Genomic DNA, 23,161 nt, shown 5'->3' with positions numbered 1-23,161 from the left:
CAAATGCTTGGTTGACCTCTTTTTGTTTGGTTACCAGTCTGCTTCTGCTATTTTCACTTGGGCTATCTCTCTCGTAACTGCCTACTTTCTTAACTGGTGAGCCAGTAGGTGGCCAGCCTTTTCTCAGTGTTCATAGAAGGTCCCTCGTGTCTGGTGGATTTGGTGCACTGCTTTCCTGGTGGATAGCAGGCTAAAGTCCATTTGTAGCTTTTGCCTCTTCTCCAGAAGCTCCATGGTTGGGGTCTCGGAGTACTTTCTGTCGACCTCCAGAATGGAGTTTATCAGTTGTTGCTTGGCCGCCCTCTCTTCCTTGTCTCTATTCACCTTGTAGCTATAAAAGTAATAATCTTTTAGTGTCACAAGTAGGCTCACATTAGCACTGCAATGAGGTTCCTGTGAAAATCCCCTAATCGCCACACTCCGGCGTCTGTTCGGGTACACTGAGAGAGAATTTTGAATATCTAATTCGCCTAACAAGCACGTCTTTCGGGACTTGTGGGAGGAAACTGGAGCACCCAGAGGAAACCCATGCACACACTGGGAGAGCGTGCAGACTCCGCACAGACAGTGAACCAAGGCGGGAATCGAGCCCGGGTCGCTGGTGCTGTGAAGCAACAGTGCAAATCACTGTGCTGCCCTAATCTCTCCCCTAATCACAGCCTTCAGTGCCTCCCTGTCCCCGTTCTGGCTATTAGCAACGACCAAAAGGCAACTACTTTCTTTCTTCCTTCCCTCCATCCAGAAAGCAGCAAGTAAGCCCAAGGGGAAGAGGCAGCAGGCAAACAGAAAAGGCAGCAGCAAGCAGCAAACAAACTCTCAGCAACAGCAAACACAACCTGCAGCTGGAATTACTCACATTACTAAACAATAGCCTTCAGCTGTGAAGCTAGAGGCTGCTCACAGGGAGTCAAAGAAAGTTAAAGTAACCTTCATAGAACCAAGAGTAGTGGGGGCATGGAATGCACTGCCTGTGGAAGTAGTTGAGTCAGAAACATTAGGGACCTTCAAGCAGCTATTGGATAGGTACATGGATTACCGTAAAATGATATAGTGTAGATTTATTTGTTCTTAAGGGCAGCACGGTCGCATTGTGGATAGCACAATTGCTTCACAGCTCCAGGGTCCCAGGTTCGATTCCGGCTTGGGTCACTGTCTGTGCGGAGTCTGTACGTCCTCCCCGTGTCTGCGTGGGTTTCCTCCGGGTGCTCCGGTTTCCTCCCACAGTCCAAAGATGTGCAGGGTAGGTGGATTGGCCATGATAAATTGCCCTTAGTGTCCAAAATTGCCCTTGGTGTTGGGTGGAGGTGTTGAGTTTGGGTAGGGTGCTCTTTCCAAGAGCCGGTGCAGACTCAATGGGCCGAATGGCCTCCTTCTGCACTGTAAATTCAATGATAATCTATGATTAATCTAGGACAAAGGTTCGGCACAACATCGTGGGCCGAAGGGCCTGTTCTGTGTTGTATTTTCTATGTTCTATGTTCAAGAGCAAGACTTTATCCTGGAGGTGTTTGGGAGGACAGAGAGGCAGCGGCTGTAGTTGCCCCTGTTATGTTGTATCCACAATATTTAAAGATGCTCCCCCCTCACCTGGAATGCTTCAGCCCTCCTGACCAGCCCAACACCCCCCCCCCCCCTCAGGGGGTCAACAAAGAACAATACAGCACAGGAACAGGCCCTTCGGCCCTCCAAGCCTGTACTGGTTATGATACCACCCTTGGCCAAAATCCTAACCACTTCTTAGTGCTATATCCCTCCATACCCATCCTATCCATGTATTTGCGAGATGCCTTTTGAACAGCGTTAATGTATCTGCTTCCACAAACTCACCTGCCAATTGCTCCCCCCCCCCCCCAGCCTTCCCGAGCACTGGAGCATCTGCTCCGGTGCTCTTGAGTTGCATGCCGGAAAATAGAAATGGCTACTCACTCCCTCGCTTCCCCTCCACAGCCGCTGTGCCAGCTTCACATTTTTAAAAGTACATAGTAGCCAAAAAGAATAATCAACAGAGAACATTGACAAATGGTACATCGACAAACAGTGATTGGTTGCAGTGCGGAACAAGGGGCCAAACAAAGCAAATACATTTCTTGCTGGGGAGTCTGTTAATTCCCGGGGATAGAGGGGGGGGGGGCATTGCATTCGACTTCAATCTCGCTAATGAGATGGAAATTAATGCGAATGAGAGTTAATGATATGCTCGTCATATCGTGATCCGGAAGCTGTCATCGGGAGCTGGCCGGTTAGAGAGCAAACTGATTTGTACCTGGCGCAAATCTTGATTTTTGCCTTTCCCGAAATTTACCGGCCCGTCCGTGACGGGTGCTATACGGTTAAATTGCGCCCTCAGTTACTCTTGTCTGAGGTGGCCGTTGTCTGGCACATATCAGCCCAGACCTGAATGTTGTCCGGGTCTTGCTGCATTAGGACATGGACAATGCTTCAGTATCGTGGTGCTGAAGATTCTACAGTCATCAGCGAACATCCCCAGTTCTGACCTTATGACTGAGGGTAGGTCATTGCTGAAGGTGGTTGGGACCCTGAGAATTCCTATCCCGGGCTGAGATGATTGGCCTGCATAGCCAGCTGCTTGCTGTGTGTGTGTGTGTGTGTGTGTGTGTGTGTTGGGAGGGGGGAGGGGAAGGGTGTTGAATGCAGCAGAGGTAATGCTGCAGTGGGGAATGAGTTATTGATTCAAGAGAGGGGAGCAATTCTGGGTGTTTGTGCCAGCCCTGACCGCAGTTCTTTTTCCTTCCAGTTCTTGAATAAATGCAAGGTGACCCATGCATTGGGGCGTCCTGGAGAGGTGCATGAAGTGGCCCAAGCCATCGCCTTCTTGGCCTCTGATGCAGCCTCTTTCATCACTGGTGTTGCACTGCCGGTGGATGGTGGGCGCCATGCCATGTGCCCTCGGTGAGCGAAGAAACTCCTGCATATGGCAGGTTGGATCCCAAAGGAGGAGATATGGAACCCGTTCACGTAGGTGCTCGTGCAGAGGTTCATCAATTTGAAATCACTGGTGAGGAAATGGCTTTCCAGGTTTTTGGATCTGTGTCATTTTTGAACAATTTCCAGGGAAACTGCAGGGTAAAGATCAAAGTGTAACAAGGCTGGAAGCATTTCCATTCCACTCAATGTCTCCTGTCAGTTGGATCAAACTCAATAAAATGCAAACACTCCTGTTCTGAAGCTGTTGTTTTATTTTCATCACAGATTGGCACGAATTGTGATTAATTTACTCGGGGCCCTTTCCGCCGTCTCCAGTTTAAGACCTTCAAACCAGGCATGGACAGGTCCTATTCTCCTCCCCTTCAACTCTGGGCCCCAAGTCAGTCAATCCCTTTACACAGCTGCTTTGTGCTCTGGCTGATTTTGGTTTATGTTTTAGTTGCTGTTGTCGTTTGGGTCAGCCTCTTGGCTCTCCTGCCAAATGTCTGTGGACCTGTCTATTTCAATGCCTCCTCGTTGGCCCCCATGTTTCTCCCTCCATAAACCTGATCCAAAACTCTTCTGCTCGTGTCCGATCTCACACCAAAGTCCTGTCTCCCTTTTACCCCCTGTGCTCATTGACCTACATTGGCTCCCGGTTAAGCAAAGCCTTGATTTTACAAATCTCATCCTTGTTTTCAAAACCCTCCAAGGCCTCGCTCCTCCCTATCTCTGTAATCTCCTCCATCTGCACAACTCCCTCAGATCTCTACACTCCTCTAATCCTGGCTCGTTGTGTTCATCGCTCCACCATTTGTGGCTGTCCCTTTAGTTACTGAGGCCCTGATCTCGGGAATTCCCTCACCAAACCTCTTCAACTCTCAACACCCGCCGCCTCCTTTCAAACATTTTTAAAAAACTTTCCTTTTTAATTGAGCTTTTGCTCACCTGCGCATTGTGCAGTTTGATGTCAGATGTTGTTTGATAATGCTCCTGTGACGTTTCTCAGATGTTTTACAATGTTAAAGGAGCTGTATAAATGCTAGCTGGTTATTGGTATAAACACACCGACCTGTAATGTTGACATGTGACAAAGACATCTTACCTGACCAGACAACTCGTTATGAATTACATTATCAATTATTGGAGGCCCGCCAGAACCCCTGAGACAGAAAATATTAATAAAATAAAAGGATAAAGGAGCTTTGATTTAGATGGATGTCTTCCAGTCAGTTTCTTTCTGAAAGTTAGGCCTTCAGTTGGGTACTTTCTTTTCCTTCACTTTGTAATGATCTTCACTGCAGACTCACGGAGACAGCAGGCAGCCGGCAGCTGACAGAGGGAAAACACACAGTTCCTCTTCCTTCGAGATTTCTGGCAGATTCTTTCCCCCCAAAAAACACCTGGCAGGAACCAATTGCTGACTGTTGTCAGGCAGAACACTGTCCCTAGCCACCTCACTAGTTGCCAGTTAGCCAATCAAACCACTCACTATAGGAAGGATGTGGAAGCTTTGGAAAGGGTGCAAAGGAGATTTACCAGAATGCTGCCTGGTTTGCAGGATAGGTCTTATGAGGAAAGGTTGAGGGAGCTAGGGCTTTTCTCTTTGGAGCGGAGGAGAATGAGAGGTGACTTAATAGAGATTTATAAAATGATGAGGGGGATAGAGTGGACGTTCAGAGACAATTTCCTCGGGTGGATGTAGCTGTTACAAGGGGGCATAACTATAAGGTTCAGGGTGGGAGATATAGGAGGGATGTCCGTGTTAGGTACTTTAATCAGAGAGTGGTTAGGGTGTCGAATGGACTGCCTGCTGTGATAGTGGAGTCGGACACTTTAAGAACTTTCATAGAACATTACAGCGCAGTACAGGCCCTTCGGCCCTCGATGTTGCGCCGACCTGCGAAACCACCCTAAAGCCCATCTACACTATTCCCTTATCGTCCATATGTCTATCCAATGACCATTTGAATGCCCTTAGTGTTGGCGAGTTCACTACTGTTGCAGGCAGGGCATTCCACGCCCTTACTACTCTCTGAGTAAAGAACCTACCTCTGACATCTGTCCTATATCTATCTCCCCTCAATTTAAAGCTATGTCCCCTCGTGCTAGACATCACCATCCGAGGAAAAAGGCTCTCACTGTCCACCCTATCCAATCCTCTGATCATCTTGTATGCCTCAATTCAGTCACCTCTTAACCTTCTTCTCTCTAACGAAAACAGCCTCAAGTCCCTCAGCCTTTCCTCATAAGATCTTCCCTCCATACCAGGCAACATTCTGGTAAATCTCCTCTGCACCCTTTCCAATGTTTCCACATCCTTCCTATAATGCGGCGACCAGAATTGCACGCAATACTCCAAATGCGACCGCACCAGAGTTTTGTACAGCTGCAACATTACCTCATGGCTCCGAAACTCAATCCCTCTACCAATAATTTCAAGCGGTTATTGATAGGCACATGGAGCACACCAGAATGACAGGGAGTGGGATAGCTTGATCTTGATTTCAGACAATGCTCGGCACAACATCGAGGGCCGAAGGGCCTGTTCTGTGCTGTACTGTTCTATAACTTCCTCCAAATTCAGTTCCTAAGATGCACTCTGTGCCGACAAGTCTAGTTTCTCCTCCAAAATACAAACCTAGGAACAGACTATCCTGGCAAGCACTCTTCTGCTTAAAGGCACATACCAATAACCAGCTAGTCATGGACTAGAAATAATAAAATAAAATAAAGGGGTATCCAAGAAGGTAGATGAGGGCAGTGCAGTCGACATTGCCTACATGGACAAGGTACCACATGATATGTTGTTGCATAAGGTTAAATCTCACAGGATCCAGGGTGAGGGAGCCAATTGGATACAAAATCAACTTGATGACAGAAGGCAAAGGGTGGTTATAGAGGGTTGTTTTTCAAACTGGAGGCCTGTGACCAGCGGTGTGCCTCGGATCAGTCTGGGTCCACTGTTCATAGAATCATAGAATTTACAGTGCAGAATGAGGCCATTTGGCCCATCGAGTCTGCACCGGCTCTTGGAAAGAGCACCCTACCCAAGCCCACACCCCCACCCTATCCCCATAACCCAGTAACCCCACCCAACACTAAGGGCAATTTCCCCATAACCCAGTAACCCCACCCAACACTAAGGGCAATTTTGGACACTAAGGGCAATTTATCATCGCCAATCCACCTAACCTGCACATCTTTGGACTGTGGGAGGAAACCGGAGCACCCGGAGAAAACCCACACACATACACGGGGAAAAGGTGCAAACTCCGCACAGACAGTGACCCAAGCCGGGAATCGAACCTGGGACCCTGGAGCTGTGAAGCAATTGTGCTAACCACTATGCTACCGTGCTGCCCGCTGTTATATTAATGATTTGGATGAGAATTTAGGCGGCATGGTGAGTAAGTTTGCAGATGACACCAAGATTGGTGGCATAGTGGACAGTGAAGAAGGTTATCTAGGATTGCAAAGGGATCTTGATCCATTGGGCCAGTGGGCTAATGAATGGCAGATAAAGTTTAATTTAGATAAATGTGAGGTGATGCATTTTGGTAGATCAAATCTGGGCAGGACCTACTCTGTTAATGGTGAGGAGTTGGGGAGAGTTACAGAACAAAGAGATCTAGGAGCACAGGTTCATAGCCCCATGAAAGTGGAGTCACAGGTGGACAGGGTGGTGAAGAAGGCATTCAGCATGCTTGGTTTCATTGGTCAGAACATTGAATATAGGAGTTGGGACGTCTTGCTGAAGTTGTACAAGGCATTAGTAAGGCCACACTTGGAATATAACTGTGTATAGTTCTGGTCATCCAATTACAGAAAGGATATTAAATTAGAAAAAGTGCAGAAAATATTTATGAGGATGCTACCGGGTCTTGATGGTTTGAGTTATAAGGAGAGGCTGGATGGACTGGGACTTTTTTTCCTGGAGCATAGGAGGATTAGGGGTGTTTTTATAGAGGTCTATAAAATAATGAATGGCATAGATAAGGAAGTTCTTTTCCCAAAGGTAGGGGTGTCTAAAACTAGAGGGCATAGGTTTAAGGTGAAAGGGAAGTGATACAAAAGGGTCCAGAGGGGCAGTTTTTCATACACAGGGTAGTGAGTGTCTGGAACGAGCTGCCAGAGGCAGTAGTAGAGGTGGGTACATTTTGTCTTTTAAAAAGCATTTAGACAGTTATATGGGAGACATGAGTAGAGAGGGATATGGGCCAAATGCGGACAATTGGGATTAGCTTAGTGGTAAAAACTGGGCAGCATGAACAATTTGGGCCGAAGGGCTTGCTTTAATGCTGCAAACTTCTATGACTCTAAAGGAAATAAACAGGAAGGACTCTTGTATACCTCCCTCCTTAGAGGGATGAAACATTATTGCAATGACATTCATCATATGGTATGTGGCACAAAACAAACATTCATTCATCTTTCCTTTCCCACTTCCTCAGTTCCCCCAATACTTGTACCTCCAATGTATCAACATGTAAGACTGTGAGAATGCGTCTGCGATAATATTGTCCGTTCTGTACAATTTTTACATTGAACAATAAACTCCAATGGAACAATCTTGCGTTCCGGATTTTACATTTTTCGACAAATTAAAGCAGATTATGGTTGGTATAGTCTGAGCTCCGCTTATTATCATACTGGCCATAAACTTCAAAATGCTGACGGGCAAGTAGCAATGCTAAGGCCATCTTTTCAATGGTGGAGTAGTTTCTTTGGCACAGACTTCCTTTTTTTGGAAAGTATCCCACTGGCCTCTCTTTCTCCCTGCTTCATCATTCCGCAGTAACACTGTCCCCAACCCCAGGTCACTGGCATCCGTGACCATTGTAAAGGGTTTGAAAAAATCGGGGCAGCCAACACTGGTTCATTTACCAATATGGCCCTGAATTTCTCAAACATTGTTTGGCATTCTGCGGACCATACCATTTTTGCTTGTTTCTGCAAGACATTGGTCAACGTTATCGCTATGGTACTGAAGTTAGGTACAAATTTTCTATAGAACCTGCGCATGCCCAGGAACCTCATAATCTCCCATTCTGTTTTGGGACCGGGGAAATATAGCCCTTACCCTGGCTGTTCTGGGTCCCATTTGTCCCTGTCCCACAGCGTGCCCTGGGTATATCATTTTTGCTTTGGCAAACTCTCTTTTGGCCAAATTTAAAAAAAAAATTAATTTAGAGTTCCCAATTTTTTTTTTCCCAATTAGGCAATTTAGGGAGGCCAATTCACCTACCCTGCACATCTTTTGGGTTGTGGGGGTGAGACCCATGCAAACACGACTTTTGGCCAAATTGATGACTAAATCGACCAACTGCAATTGTTTAAATAACCGTTCCAATTGTTCCACATGCTCCTTCCATATATCCCTGTAAACTACTACGTCGTTCAAATAGACCACGCAGTTAAGCACCTTAGCCACTAGAACAAAAAAAGGTACAGCACAGGAACAGGCCCTTCGGCCCCCCAAGCCTGCGCTGACCATGCTGCCCATCTAAAATAAAATCTTCTACACTTCCGGGGTCTGTATCCCTCTAGTCCCATCCTAGTCATGTATTTGTCAAGATGCACCTTAAACGTCACTATCGTCCCTGCTTCCACCACCTCCCCCGACAGCGAGTTTCAGGCACCCACTACCCTCTGTGTAAAAGACTTACCTTGTAAATCTCCTCTAAATCTTGCCCCTTTCACCTTAAACCTACGCCCCCTAGTAATTGACCCCTCTACCCTGGGAAAAAGTCGCTACTTGGTACATGGGTCACTAAGACCTCAAGACATAGGAGCAGAATTAGGCCACTCAACCCATCGAGTCTGCTCTGCCATTCAATCATGGCTGATATTTTTCTCATCCCCATTCTCCTGCCTTCTCCCCATAACCCCTGATCCCCTTAATAATCAAGAACCTATCTATCTCTGTCTTAAACACACTCCATGATTTGGCCTCCACAACCTTCTGCGGCAAAGAGTTCCACAGATTCACCACCCTCTGGCTGAAGAAATTCCTCCTCATCTCTGTTTTAAAGGATCATACCTTTAGTCTGAGATTGTGTCCTCTGCTTCTAGTTTTTCCTACAAGTGAAAACATCCTTTCCACGTCCACTCTATCCAGGCCTCGCAGTACCCTGTAAGTTTCAATAAGTTCCCCCCTCATTCTTCTAAACTCTAACAAGTACAGACCCAGAGTCCTCAACCGTTCCTCATACGACAAGCTGATTTGATTTGATTTGATTTAGTGTCTCATGTACCGAAGTACAGTAAAAAGTATTTTTCTGCGGCCGAGGGAATGTACACAGTACGTACATAGTAGACAAAAGAATAATCTACAGAGTACACTGACAAATGGTACATCGACAAACAGTGATTGGTTATAGTGCAGAGCAAGGGGCCAAACAAAGCAAATACATGAGCAAGAACAGCACAGAGCGTCGTGAAAAGTGTTCTTACAGGGAACAGATCAATCCAAGGGGGAGTCGTTGAGGAGTCTTGTAGCTGTGGAGAATACGCTGTTCCTATGTCTGGATGTGCGGATCTTCAGACTTCTGTACCTTCTGCCTGATGGAATGGTCTGGAAGAAGGCAATGTTTGGGTGGGTGGGGACTCTGATAATGCTGTCTGCCTTCCTGAGGCAGCGGGAGATATACAGAATCAATGTGAGGGTGTCAAGCTTGTGCGATGCGTTGGGCTGAGTTCACCACACTGCAGTTTCTTGCGATCTTGGACCGAGCAGTTGCCATACCAAGCTGTGATGCAGCCGGATAGGATGCTCTCTATGGCACATCTGTAGAAGTTTGTGAGAGTCAATGCAGACATGCCAAATTTCTTCAGCTTCCGTAGGAAGTAGAGACGTTGTTGGGCTTTCTTGACTGTTGCATCAACGTGCGTGGACCAGGACAAACTGTTGGTAATGGTGACCCCCAGGAACTCGACCATCTCCACTTCGGAGCCATTAATGCAGACAGGAGTGTGTGTCGTGCTAGGCTTCCTGAAGTCGATGATCAGTTCCTTGGTCTTTCCGACATTTAGAGAGATGTTGTTTTCGGTACACCATGCAACCAAATGATTTATGTCCCTTCTGTCGTCTGATTCGTCGTCGTTTGAGATACAGCCCACCACTGTTGTATCATCTTCAAACTTATAGATTCAGTATATTGTTAAGGGCCAGGGTTTAGAAAACTCCAAAGTGTATCATGGAGTTCACCTGACCTACAACTGTTTATTAATTTTGGTTATGAGGAGCATAAGGGCCTACCTTTCAGGCGTTATTCAACAAGAAGCCTTAAGCACTTCTAAACAAAACAAAGTTTATTCTACGAATTCAGTTAACATTTTATAAACGTAAGCATTTTTTATCAACTACAAACATAAATCCCCCACACAGCTACAATTCTCTCTCTCTCTATAAAACCCTTAATAACTTCCCATTCAACTGTTTCAATTTCTTACAATATCCACTGAACCAGGAAAACCCTTTTAACAAAACAGTAGGTTTGAATTCTTTCCAGAAAACAGTTATCACTTTCAAATTATCAAGTTATCTGAACATCTTTTAACATACAGAGAGGAGAAGCCTTTGTCTGAATCCAGCTTCCAACAGTAAGTAAACCGAAAGTAAAACTCAGAGCCACAGCCAGCTCAAAACGAAAGTAAAAGCCAGAGCCACAGCCCAGCTCCACCCGCACAATGACATCACTGAAGCCATTTGATAATACACACATTTCTTCAAAGGACACTCGCATGACAATATGGAGTACAGTAGTTTACTGCCCCGGTGATGAGGACTATTATGGAGGAGATGTTCATTCCAGGGATCATTCTTGTGAACCTCCTCCGGACTCTTTCCAAGGCCAGCAAATCCTTCCTTAGATAAGGGCCCAAAACTGCTCACAATTCTCCAAATGGGGTCTGACCAGAGCCTTATACAGCCTCATAAGTACATCCCTGGTCTTGTATTCTCGCCCTCTTGACATGAATGCTAACGTTGCATTTTGCCTTCCTAACTGCCGACTGAACCTGCACATTAACCTTAAGAAATGTAGCTGGCGCTGTTTAAATTCAAAAGGCTTCGCCTTACACTAATACAATCTCCTGGAGTCACAAAGGCGGATATCTCTTTAGCCCTGAGTGTTAAAGGAACCTGCCAATACCCCAAATTTTTGAAAGGAATGAGGCGCTATCTATCCTATCGATAGTCCTCCAACCTTGGAATTGGATACAAATCCGTTTTCATGATGGCATTGACTTTCGGGTAGTTTATACCAGGGTTAAAGTATGGGTCGTGGCCCTTGAGTATGGATGTTGGGAGGGTCGCGGAGCGATTGATCATGATGTTCCTGCGGTGGTCCCAATCGACTGAGAAGTGCACAACAGCCGCAACTGGCATTTAAATTGAGAATGAAATTAGGCTGTGTGCAGTCGTCTGACCATAAGCGGCAGCAGTGAGCAGGTTAGCATGCCTTGCATATACATTTCAAGTCAAGCACCCTGTATGTACCTGTTTGTGGCGGCAAATCACTAGATGCTAGCAAGCAAGGCATGAGGACTGAAGATGGTTCATTTTCTTAAAAGGAAGAGGTGGCCAGTGACACAAATAGGCAGTGTACCGACTGGACAGGATCTCACTTCTGAATCTGATGGCGAGAGCTGCTCAGGGGAATCCACAGCAAGACAGAGCAGTGCTAATGTTAGCTCTGTACGGAGCTCCCCAGCCTCTGGTGAACAGCCTACAAAGAAGAAACTTAACTCGGGAACAAAGCAGTATAAAGATGATTTCTTGAGTTATGATTTTGTCAATTCTGCCAAAGCAAATAAGGGTGCAAAGCCCATGTGTGTTATATGCAGGGAAGTAGACTGATTTTGAGAAGTGGTGGGTGAAAAATTCCTTCTCTGGGATTGGCCAATTATACCTTTGTTGTTCTTTGATAATGCCGTCTGTGTATTCGGCTGTCTACTTCCCAGCAGCTTCCTTGACTACACATTAACATATGTGGATATTAGGGACCTTCCCAATCATCTATAATCTGTTTCTCCTCCATAAACTATTCACACTTGATTATTATCTGAACTGCCATATGGGGGAGACCTACCAATTGAGGCCCTTTGAATACTGCCTACTGCTGTCTCCCGGCAGATTCATGATGCTGCCTAAATGATTCTTCAGACATTGATATGGTTAGTAATGGTGCTGCTTAAATCCCATGTTGCAGGTTTACCTGTTACCTGACATGTATGACAGGTTCTACAGCATCACACTACATCCGTATGCAGTCCTGGCCAGAAATACCTGTTGACTGATGCCTGAGTTTTCCGAATTCCCACATGTCCTACCATTTGTATCTCATGTGCAATCTGCAGTACTTCCCTACGATATTTAGGTAGTATCACTATCTGATCAACAGCCTTCCATTCTTCGTCCGCAAGTCTATGAGGATTTTTCCACTTCCTCGTCAGAACTCCGTTCTTAATGTAAGAGCATTCTAGAACCCTCCTCAGCCTCAACTTCTGTGAGAGCCGACTGTGCTGGTCTATGTATCTCTGCATCTACCTCATGGGCCTCATTTAATGAAGTCCTACCAAACACTTCCTCGGAATTATCCTCGACCTCAATGTAAGTTTCAGCTATTCTACCATCCAATGGTGGCGTGACTTCAATTTTTGGTGCTGGATTTTGTTCATCCATTGCCCTGGTCACCACACATGATGGAAAAATATCTGGAAATTGTTCCTGTAACTGTTCTGTCTCCCAGGATGAGCAGCCCCTGTACCATAGAATTAAAATCCCTAAAGTGCAGAAGGAGGCCATTCAGCCCATTGTGTCTGCACGAACCCTGTAAAAGAGCACTCTACTCAGACCCACTCCCCTGCTCCATCCCCATAACCCACCTAACCTGCACATCCTTGGACTCTATGGGTAACTTAGAATAGCCAATCCACCTGCCACATCTTTGAACTGGGAGGAAACCGGAGCACCCAGAGAAAACCCACGCAGACACGGGGAGAAAGTGCAAACTCCACACAGCCACCCAAGGCCGGAATTGAACCCGGGAGGTAGCAGTGCTAACCACTATGCCACTGTTAATATTGGGATAAACCCTCTCTATTTCAGAATGTTAGCAGTTTTTATTTTGTTTCATTTGCGTAAAGGGAAGTTGCAGAAACATGTTTGGCACTGGACAGTAATCCTGGGCACAGTCTGGAAACTGGGTCTGGACAATTAACGCCACATTGGGCCCAGAGACTGGACACTGGCACGAGATGGTTAACCTGATACAGGGCACAGATTGGACACTGGGACTGAACAGTTAGCCGGACAGGCGCTGGAATGTGGCGACAAGGTGCTTTTCACAGTAACTTCATTTGCAGTGTTAATGTAAGCCTACTTGTAACAATAAAAACATTATTGGCCTGGGTACTGGGCAGTTATTCTGGGCACCGGGCAGGTAGCCTGGACACTAGTACTGGTCAGTTCCTCTGGACAGTTCCTCTGGACACTGGCAGTGGGCGGGGCAGAGCGCGCTCCCAGTGCCGGTTGGTGAGGCAGAGGGAGGGAGCGGCCATGTTGCCGGTGCTGAGGAGCGGGGCCCGGGCTCTGCGGGCTCTGAGCGGGAGGCCCGGCCCGTGGCCGCGGGAAGGTTCTGTGCAGCCCGGAGCCGCGTTCTCAGTCGGTAAGTGGGCCGCGCCTCCCGCACCCTCTCCCCCGCAGCCGCTTCAGCCGCTCCATTGACCGGACTCTCTGTCTCCACAGGTGCCGGGGAGGAGGCCGCTGCTCAGGACACCCATTACCGCCCATACCAGAGTCACATCGACAGCAGCCCGCTCCAGAAACTACTGCTGGCCTCAGGATCCGCCCTCATGGCGCTTTACAACCCGTACCGGCACGGTGAGAGCTCGGGGCGACAGCCAGCCTCACCCCCACTGAGGGGCACTGGCGTGAGAGGGTCACAGTGACCCTGGACCGGGTTGAGGAATCACCCAGAACCGGCTGAGGGAGTCACACTGACCCTGGACAGGGGTGAGGGGGTCACACTGACCCTGGACCAGGGTGATGGGGGAGGTCATACTGACCCTGGACCGGGGTGAGGAATCACCCAGGACCGGCTGAGGGAGTCGCACTGATCCTGGACAGGGGTGAGGGGGTCACACTGACCCTGGACAGGGGTGAGGGGGTCACACTGACCCTGGACAGGGGTGAGGAATCACCCAGGACCGGCTGAGGGAGTCACACTGACCCTGGACCAGGGTGAGGGGGAGGTTATACTGACCCTGGACCGGGGTGAGGAATCACCCAGGACTGGCTGAGGGAGTCACACTGACCCTAGACAGGGGTGAGGGGGTCACACTGACCTGGACCAGGGTGAGGGGGTCACACTGATGCTGGACCGGGGTGAGGGGGTCACACAGACCCTGGACCGGGGTGAGGGGGTCACACTGACCATAGACCGTGGTGGGGGTCTCACCCTGACCCTGGACTAGACAAGGTGAGTGGACATGCCGGCTGACGTTTACGACCCACTCCGGTCGACTTTAGCGATACACCATTATTGCTTACTGTTAATGTGGCAGGTGGGTCTGCTTGGTCCTCTCGATCTCTCTTGCTTCGTCATTCAATGTTACATTTCTGCTAAGGACTTCAGCTGATGACTTCTTGCTGCATGCTTTGAAAGAAATCAAGATGTTTGTCTTCAAACTCTCCTTGTTATGGGCGAGGCGTTTTCAGAACCCCAAAATGTATCATGGAGTTCAACCAACCTCTTTAATGGATTTGTTGCCTTTCCTAGCCCACGGCTTTCCCCCTAGGTGTGGGATTACAATTATGGACACGTGGGTTTTTAAACACAATTTCCATGAACTCAACTTAACATCTTAAATAAACATTGGATCTCTTAACACCCCTTACTTCATAGATAACTCAGAAAATATTGCAACAGCAAATAACTCCTTAAAATGTTCCTTCAAACTTCCAAGAGACTTAACACCTTTAAACAGTATCACATCAGGTTAAAGGATATATATATATTTTCTGTAGAATAGCAGAGACATATTAGCTTGGTTGACTTCAGCTCCAGCACCTTGCTTTCTTCCTGCAATCTCTCTGGAAACACACAGACACACCCAAGCTGCTTTCTCAAACTGGCTTTCTACTTTTAAACTGCTCTCAGCAAAACCAGCCAGGCACTTTTTAGCTGCTCTCAGCAAAACCAGGCAGGCACTTTTCAAACTGCAAAACCAAACTGCAAAATGGCTGAACTGAGCTCAGCCAGACCCACTCTCTGACATCACTGTTTTCTTAAAGGTACATTGCTTAAACATCCATGTCTTAAAGGTACTCTCACATGACACCATGCTTCGTCTTCAAATGCCTTTGAAGAGTTGAGGGTTTTAAACATCATTTGTCAGTGCTTCCCTGCATATAACACACATGAGCTTTGCATCCTGATTTGCATTGGCAAAATTAAAGCCACAACTCAAGTAATCATCTTTATACTTATCCCAATTTCAGTTTCTTCTTAATTGTTCATTCACCAGAGGCCCTGGAGCTCGGGATACAGCTCACACCAGGGAGTCCTACCATGGACTCTCCTGAGAAGCTCTTTCCAGCAGATTTAGTTGTGAGATCCTGGTCTGTTTGTATTCTGGCCCTCTCTACCTTATTACCAATAAATGACCCATCTTCAGTTCTTCACACAGTCCTGTTACTTGCTTGCTGGAAGCTACAAAATGGAGGAATCTCACCTCTATGATTTTGTACCAAAACGTGACCTTCTCTCTGCCGCTGCCTCTGACGGAAAGACTCCATCGTTCATATTTAAAGGCCGTTCGTGGCCGGCATTCTTTTTTTTACTTTGAAACTTCATTTCCAAATTTATGACTTTTTACTGCTAAAATTAAAACAACTTCAGTTGAACATGTGCATCCTTACATTTACACACAAACTTTGTTTTAAATATATTTCCATTTCTTTAGAAATTTAATCAATTATACAAAAACATACAACCTTAGTTTTATTTTACAAACTACGACTTTAGGGGAGATGAAGTAACTTGTCAAACACACACAATGTCACACTATTTCTTACTGGTTCCACATCCAAGTCACCTTCTGCTCCATTCTCACCAAAATCACTTACTTCCTGCTTTCCAGAGGGTGTTGACACAAAGTGCTGGCTGTAGGTTTCGGTGTTCACATATGTCAGCCCTTGTTGGCTGATTTTCCCATCAGCCTCTGCCGTTTGCCATTTTGGATCGGGGTTTGATCAATTTAATCGGGATGCAGCCATTTTACATGGCTACATGCCCTCCTTGTGATCCTAACGCGAAGCGTGAAGGATCACATAAATTTGTTTCTTCTATTCCCTGACAGGGGGGTACACCTCTTACATGGCCACTACTCTGACCCTAGCTATGCACAAAAATTTACCTAAACAATTCTTGAGGGTGCTATGTCAGGCAGGGGCATGTATCTACAAAATAAAAACTTGGAACCTCTAATTTTACCTAAATACACTCATCAAGCATTGCATCATCCTAACTCTCTAAAACATACAACAACAATTATAACATTCAATATACTCTTTCCTGGCTTGGCAGTCAAGCGCAAGATCATACATTTTCTGTTACTGGGGTTTTGTACATTTTTTTATTTACAGAAAAACACAAGTGCATGTTTTATTATTATGGTTTTATAGGTCGTTGTAGGAATCTTTAATTGATGGGATCTTAACCTGTCGAACTATGCCAAGTTTGTGGGAAGCTTAGTTGATGAATCAAAGTCCTGGCGCAATACGACCAGTTGTAAGATTTGTAATATTTCAGGACTATGCCAAGTTGTTCGATTCCTTGTATTATTCGACTGTAAAGTTGAAGGAATTTATATCATTTCCACTATACGGTTACCAGTAGCACTTTGCGAATACTGGGACTCAGCAGAAATTTGCAGTTAAAACTTCTCAGGTGCCAAAAAGAATTGTTTTATTTGTAGTTGCTTGATTACAATTTGAAAGTCATTTAAAAGGCAATTTGTAGACAATTCGAAGCTTTCAGAGAATTACAGACATTATCTTTTTTGCTTAGGCAGACAGCTCGAAAGTAACTTTTAAACGGTCAAAGTCTGGCAATGAAACATGAAAAGAGAGAGAGAGCTAATCTTCAGCTAAACTCAAAGTCAAAAGTGCATTACATCACTGACACAGACTGACAGAACCCCCAAAAGACATCTCTAAAAACAAAAACCTTAACAGACAGACTAAGAGAATTAAAGACAGCAATTACGGACAGACAACACACCACAACACCCTAAAATGGCGGGCGGAAACTTTTCAGTTATACACTTTCATATCTGTCTTAAGTCATCTAATCACACCCCAATATAATCCTAATTGGTTTGGGTTAGACTCAAACACATTTGATTTGATGGCAAGCCATCCATCTTCAATGTGCAACATCAGCTTTTTAATTGTTTCATGTCTACATGTTATGGAATGTGATATTCTGCTAATCTTTACCAGCAATAGACTGTTTTTTAAGCGAGCTTAGCTGTTATCTGCATTGTGGACAATGGTGCCTTCATGTTGCTATGGTATTCAGTCGTTGTCCTTGACAATTAGCACAAGCAGTGTCAAACTGTTTTGCAACTGTGCTGTTTTAATGTCACACTGTCTTTGAAAATATGCATTTGCCAGAACAACGGACTTCAGTAAAAGTGAATTATGCTGTATAAATGGGTATTTAAAACTGGGGCCTAATATTTATGCTTAAACAGCTATCTTTTACCTATACTAGTTGTATTCGAAATACCTGGCTTCTATAGTCGCTGGGGTCTGGTCATACCCGAATATAGGGGATCGGATCCGATATACTGGGGTTCGAGCGCGGTACCCTCCCCTTCTCCATTTGCGGAGGCGCATAGTCTGCACTGCACAGCAGAGTATTGCCAACGCTTACAGTGCTTCAATTACGTAAGACAGGGAGTACCAGGAATGTGGAATATTTGGCTAATGGTGAAGTTCTTGGAAGTGTGGATGAGCAGAGGGATCTAGGTGTCCATGTACATAGATCCCTGAAAGTTGCCACCCAGGTTGATAGGGTTGTGAAGAAGGCCTATGGAGTGTTGGCCTTTATTGGTAGAGGGATTGAGTTCCGGAGTCAGGAGGTCATGTTGCAGCTGTACAAAACTCTGGTACGGCCGCATTTGGAGTATTGCGTACAGTTCTGGTCACCGCATTATAGGAAGGACGTGGAGCTTTGGAGTAGGTGCAGAGGAGATTTACTAGGATGTTGCCTGGTATGGAGGGAAAATCTTATGAGGAAAGGCTGATGGACTTGAGGTTGTTTTCGTTAGAGAGAAGAAGGTTAAGAGGAGACTTAATAGAGGCATACAAAATGATCAGGGGGTTAGATAGGGTGGACAGTGAGAGCCTTCTCCCGCGGATGGAAATGGCTGGCACGAGGGGACATAGCTTTAAACTGAGGGGTAATCGATATAAGACAGAGGTTAGAGGTAGGTTCTTTACGCAAGGAGTGGTGAGGCCGTGGAATGCCCTACCTGCAACAGTAGTGAACTCGCCAACATTGAGGGCATAAAAAAATTTATTGGATAAGCATATGGATGATAATGGCATAGTGTAGGTTAGATGGCTTTTGTTTCAGTGCAACATTGTGGGCCGAAGGGCCTGTACTGCGCTGTATCGTTCTATGTTCTATGTACCAGGTTATGAACTTGGCACACCAGGATAATGCAGCGTGGCTGCTGACTGGGCCCTCGGTACTGCGGGGCAGTGAAACATTAACGGCAGGGAGGTTTGGAGTAATGGGGTCCGCGTTCCCGCGCAACCAAATGTTCATCAAAAGAGTGTTGAGCACGATGAAAGAAGTCCTCATGGCTGTCCTCTTTCCTTTTCCTTCTGGTGTTCTTTGTTTTCTCCGGTCCTGGAACCTCTGGAGTTCTGTAAAACAAGCATAGTATCTGTAACTACCTTGGTTTAATATCCGGTGTGTTAGTGTGTCTGTCCTTCTTGGGGCCAATTAAACCCTTATAATTGGTCACTATATGTGACTCCCCCATTTTTTTTTCAAAACAAATGTTAGGACACGACACACTTCCCAATGGTGGACCAGTGCTAAGTTTATCATCCAAATGTTCCTGGATGTAAATAGCATGAGGCAGCAACCCAAGAGTCGCCTAAATAAATAAAACTGTTTTGAAAGGAAACGGTCGAATGAGGTGCGTATGGGCCGCGACGGGTAAGATTTGGATGGAGACCCCGGGTAGGACGGCTACCAATACCGTATGTCCCCTACCCGAGCGTTTTTGACCAGCGGGGGGGGTCCCCAGGCAGGGCGGGTCTCACGCCGTTTCTCCACTGCCTGAGCAATCAAAGAATGGGCACAAATGTATTCATCGTGGTGGGGTTGGTGCTGTGCTTCTACCCTCGAATCAGAACGGGCGTCTGGTACCCGAACAGGTATCAGCTAAAGTGTCTGCAGACAAGCTAGTTCCACTGAACAAGCGTCTGGTCTGCTGACCAGGTATCTGCAGATAAGCTAGTTCCGCTGAACAAGCGTCTGGTCTGTTGACCAGGTATTTGTGGACAAGGTGGTACCGCTGAACAAGCGTCTGGCCGCGGTGGGTGTCTGTGGGAAAAAGCTAAAAAGTTTCAGGTGAATGGGTGTGTGACAGTGAGACACATTCTCCTGTCGGACGAACAACACTTAAACAAAACATACGAACAACATAAAACATCCTGCAGGTTCCATCAGAATACGGGACATTGTAAATCACATTTGGGCTGGGGTGTAATTAGCATATGGAGGGAGTGCAGCGTGACCGAAGAAGAAAGGAAGGAGGGGTGAAACAAAAATGAAGTGGCCTTGCTTAGGTAACGCTGCCATGAGAAGTGGTGGGTAAGCGCTCACAGTTTGCATGGGGCAGCTGGGACCTTGTAGCTGCTGTGGGTGGTGTTCTCTTCCATATCTGGGGGCTAGTCTAGCTGGTGGGGGTCTCCTGCAATCTCGGGCGAAGTGTCCTGGCTGACCACAGTTGTAACATGACCCCTGGGGCACATAAGGTGGAGCAGGCTCTCTGGTGCATTGTTCCCTTGGGTGTGGTTCCCTGGGTGGGGGGTCGGGGCTGTTGGTGTCTTTGCTGGTTTGGGGGGGCATTTGTGGGCCGGCTCCGTTGCAGTTTCAGGGTGGCTTGACGTTCTCGTGTGTAATGTCCTGATTGTCCGCAATTATAACATTCCGGTGGTTTCTGGGGATGGCTGTTGCTTCCTTCGTTTACCCATGCGGGGTTCTGGTGCGTTTTAACTGGATGCATGTCTGCCTGCTCTTCCTCGGGTTCCCTAACTACGGGTTTGTCTGCTTCTGCCTGCTGTTCTTCGGGATTTTTAACTGTGGGTTTGCTTTGTACAGACTGCTCCCAGGCGCGGGACAATCTTTTTAAAACCCATTTCTCATTGTGGGCTTCCTCTGAGGGGTCATAATTCGGACAGGCTTTTTGTCCTGCCTCTGTGGCATGGGAGATAAGGGTGCGGGTCCATTTGGCCGTACCGTCTTGGGACAAATGGGCACGTTCTAAATTTCCAAAAACTGCTGTGAAATGGATCCACAGGCGTCCAGCAAACGCTGTGGGGTGTTCTGTCTTTTCCTGCCTGCACTTATTGAGGCCTTCTACGGGGTCACCCCGGTTATACCCGATCGCGTCCAGGATCGCGGTATGCATTTCTGCAAGGGTGCCTCCTCCTACATTCTGTGGATCGGGAAGGGCTGGTGTTACCGACGGATCTAAACTTAGAACCATGAGCTTTACATGCTCTCTCTTGTCCAGGACGTACATGTGCGCCTGGCGTCTAACTGTGGCAAAGAACTGGTGGGGGTCTGAGCTGGGGAGGAACGGTGTGATCTTCTCGCACGCGTCCCGTAATTGGGTCACTGTTAAGGGGGTGGAATATAGATATGCCGCATCGTCCGGTGTGCCTGTGCGGAGGGTGGTTACAGGGTTCATTGGAGCCTGAACTACCTGCTGTGTGGGGGGTTGGGGTGCTTTTTTCCTTTGGGGCTTTTCCTGCGCACATGTTCCCTGAACATATCTCTGCGCTGTTTCTTGTAACTCTTCCCAATCAGGGCGGTCTTCCTGGTCTAACTTTTCCCCAAAGGTTTCTTGAAATCCCTTTTGGACAGAAAGCAGTGATTGCAGGTCTGCAATTTGCTTCCGGCACTTTGCATGGTCTATGGTATTCTGCCGTTGTTCTGGAGTTGCAGTGTGGAGCGCTCTCAAGGCTGCCTTGAGATCACTACATTGTTTTTGTAGCGTCTCCACCTGCTTCTCTGTTTCTTTCTTTACCAGGACTGCACGCTGCGTGTCCTGATAAGCCTTTTCATACTGGGACTGGAAACTACTCAAATGCGCCAGACAAGACTGGTGACCTTGTTTGGCGTCAGCCACCTCTCCGTCCTTTGCTGCTAATTTCCTTCTTAATTCCAGGTTCTCTTTCTCAACCTCGCATACATCGACTTTACTCATACGATGTATGCCTTCTATTTCTTTGCGGAGCATCCTGATGACCTACTCTGTGCCTCGCAATTGTGCCAGACAGGACACAATTGCCATCGGCTTGCGCGCTTTTGCTAAGCTCTTTTTATGGATCTCACTCAGGTTCTCCCACCAAGTATGCCCTATGCTTCCGGGACCTGAATCGTCATTATTGCAGAAATCAGTCCACATGGGCCATCCTTTGCCCTGGAGAAATTTCCGAATTTCCACTTCCCAAATCGGACACTGTCCCACTCTACTGCTGCTGGTCGCTGCGACCGCAAATTCCTCGGGGTTCATGAGGCGCTGCATTGCCTGCATGGCCATCTCTCCTATTCGCTTGCTTCGTTTAAATTTGGAACAGGGGGCTAAGGCGGTGTTGTAATTGCGGGTACGGCTTGCGCTAATTTCCGAAAATACAGACTTCCGACAGTTTTGACGCAACAAAAATCCATCAGTTTTACCTTATAGCCCTGTTAGTTACGCATGCATACACACACTTCCGAATTTTGACTATTAATCAGGACTGCTTGAACACTTGTGTTTTTTTTTGTTTCCAATTGGATTCTAATTCAAAATGTCTTGGGTTCTCCTGGAGTGGTTTTCCACTTCTAGATTGGGTCCCGACGGAGTCGCCAAAATGTTGCTCTTATTAGCCTTAGTTTATTACCTCTAATTCTGTCACCTTTGCTCACGAGTCGCCAGGTATCTTTCTGGTACCGCCACGTGGTTCAAGCTCAAGTTATGATTAATAATGCAACACACCGCTTAGTAAGAATTAAATCAACGGTCATTTATTATATACAGCAATTAATACTTATACAATAATGCTACTTCTAGACTAATACCTATAACTAACAGGTCAATACTTAACTTTAGGAATGGCCCACCAGGTCAGGGAAACGAATGGTTTTTCGTTTTGGTCCTGAGCCCGCGGGATTCAAAGGCTGATACAGGTCGATGGTTAGGAGCGTCTATCGGGTAGCGATCGCTGGAGTCAAACTTACTTGATCGTAATTGAAGGTTCTTGCGAAGGTTGTGAGCAGGAAGAGAGGGGTCGATCTGAACTTGGCCCCTTACTCTTATAGTTAGCTAGGGTCTTCCCGCCTCTCGGGGCGGACCTTGACCCTGGTTCCAAGTGATTGGACTTGGTCCCAATCACTCGGTTCGATATGCTCCAATAATGGGGCATTCCTTGATCGGGGGGTGGTTGCCCACCTTTCTTTTTGTTAGCCTCTCTTGGTGCCGAGAGGTCTGGAGTAGCTTTACAAATGCTAATGTATAGCAATTGTTCCCGGGGATGGCTGTTCACGATGCAGATGGCTGGATTGTTGTGATGTTAATGGCTGCATGATTTGATCAGTCTGGCTTCCCCCAGAGGCGAATACCCTGTTTTACCTGCAGCCTTCCGTTTGAGTCCTGTTGGCCGATTTTCCCATCAGCCTCTGCCGTTCGCCATTTTGGATCAGGGTTTGATCAATTTAATCGGGAAGCAGCCATTTTACGTGGCTACATTGCCAAATCTAACAGTCTGCTTTTCGTTTCTGTCCGTAAAGTACTACGTGTGACATTCTCCACCCCCAAAAACTTCTGAGCCTCTGAAAGAGACATTGTTCACAACACTCTCCCCACTTAAACTAAAATACCACACCGGAAAAGCAACAATCCTTCACTGTCTTTAAGTTCACAAAAGCCAATC

General features: G+C 46.7%; 2 protein-coding genes across 4 annotated transcripts in view; both read left to right on the top strand.

The window, feature by feature from the left end:
• Positions 1–3,186, top strand: part of LOC140399024 (3-oxoacyl-[acyl-carrier-protein] reductase FabG) — a 56,552-nt gene extending 53,366 nt beyond the window's left edge. For both annotated transcript variants that reach the window (XM_072488082.1, XM_072488083.1), the window contains exon 8: positions 2,756–3,186. In XM_072488082.1, coding sequence (XP_072344183.1) covers positions 2,756–2,914 — 159 coding nt within the window. In that variant the 3' untranslated portion in view covers positions 2,915–3,186. The remainder of the gene's footprint in view (positions 1–2,755) is intronic.
• A 10,174-nt stretch (positions 3,187–13,360) lies between these two features.
• coq4 (coenzyme Q4 homolog (S. cerevisiae)) overlaps positions 13,361–23,161 on the top strand; it is a 30,014-nt gene continuing 20,213 nt past the window's right edge. Inside the window, exons 1-2 of one of the 2 annotated variants that reach the window (XM_072488080.1) lie at positions 13,361–13,598; positions 13,679–13,813. In XM_072488080.1, coding sequence (XP_072344181.1) covers positions 13,490–13,598; positions 13,679–13,813 — 244 coding nt within the window. In that variant the 5' untranslated portion in view covers positions 13,361–13,489. The remainder of the gene's footprint in view (positions 13,599–13,678; positions 13,814–23,161) is intronic. The other variant, XM_072488081.1, reaches the window with a different exon arrangement.

This window comes from Scyliorhinus torazame, chromosome 22 (genome assembly GCF_047496885.1).
Source record: "Scyliorhinus torazame isolate Kashiwa2021f chromosome 22, sScyTor2.1, whole genome shotgun sequence".
Taxonomy (NCBI): Eukaryota; Metazoa; Chordata; class Chondrichthyes; order Carcharhiniformes; family Scyliorhinidae; genus Scyliorhinus; species Scyliorhinus torazame.
Note: the sequence above shows the minus strand (reverse complement) of the source record. Positions and strands in the feature narration are given on the sequence as shown.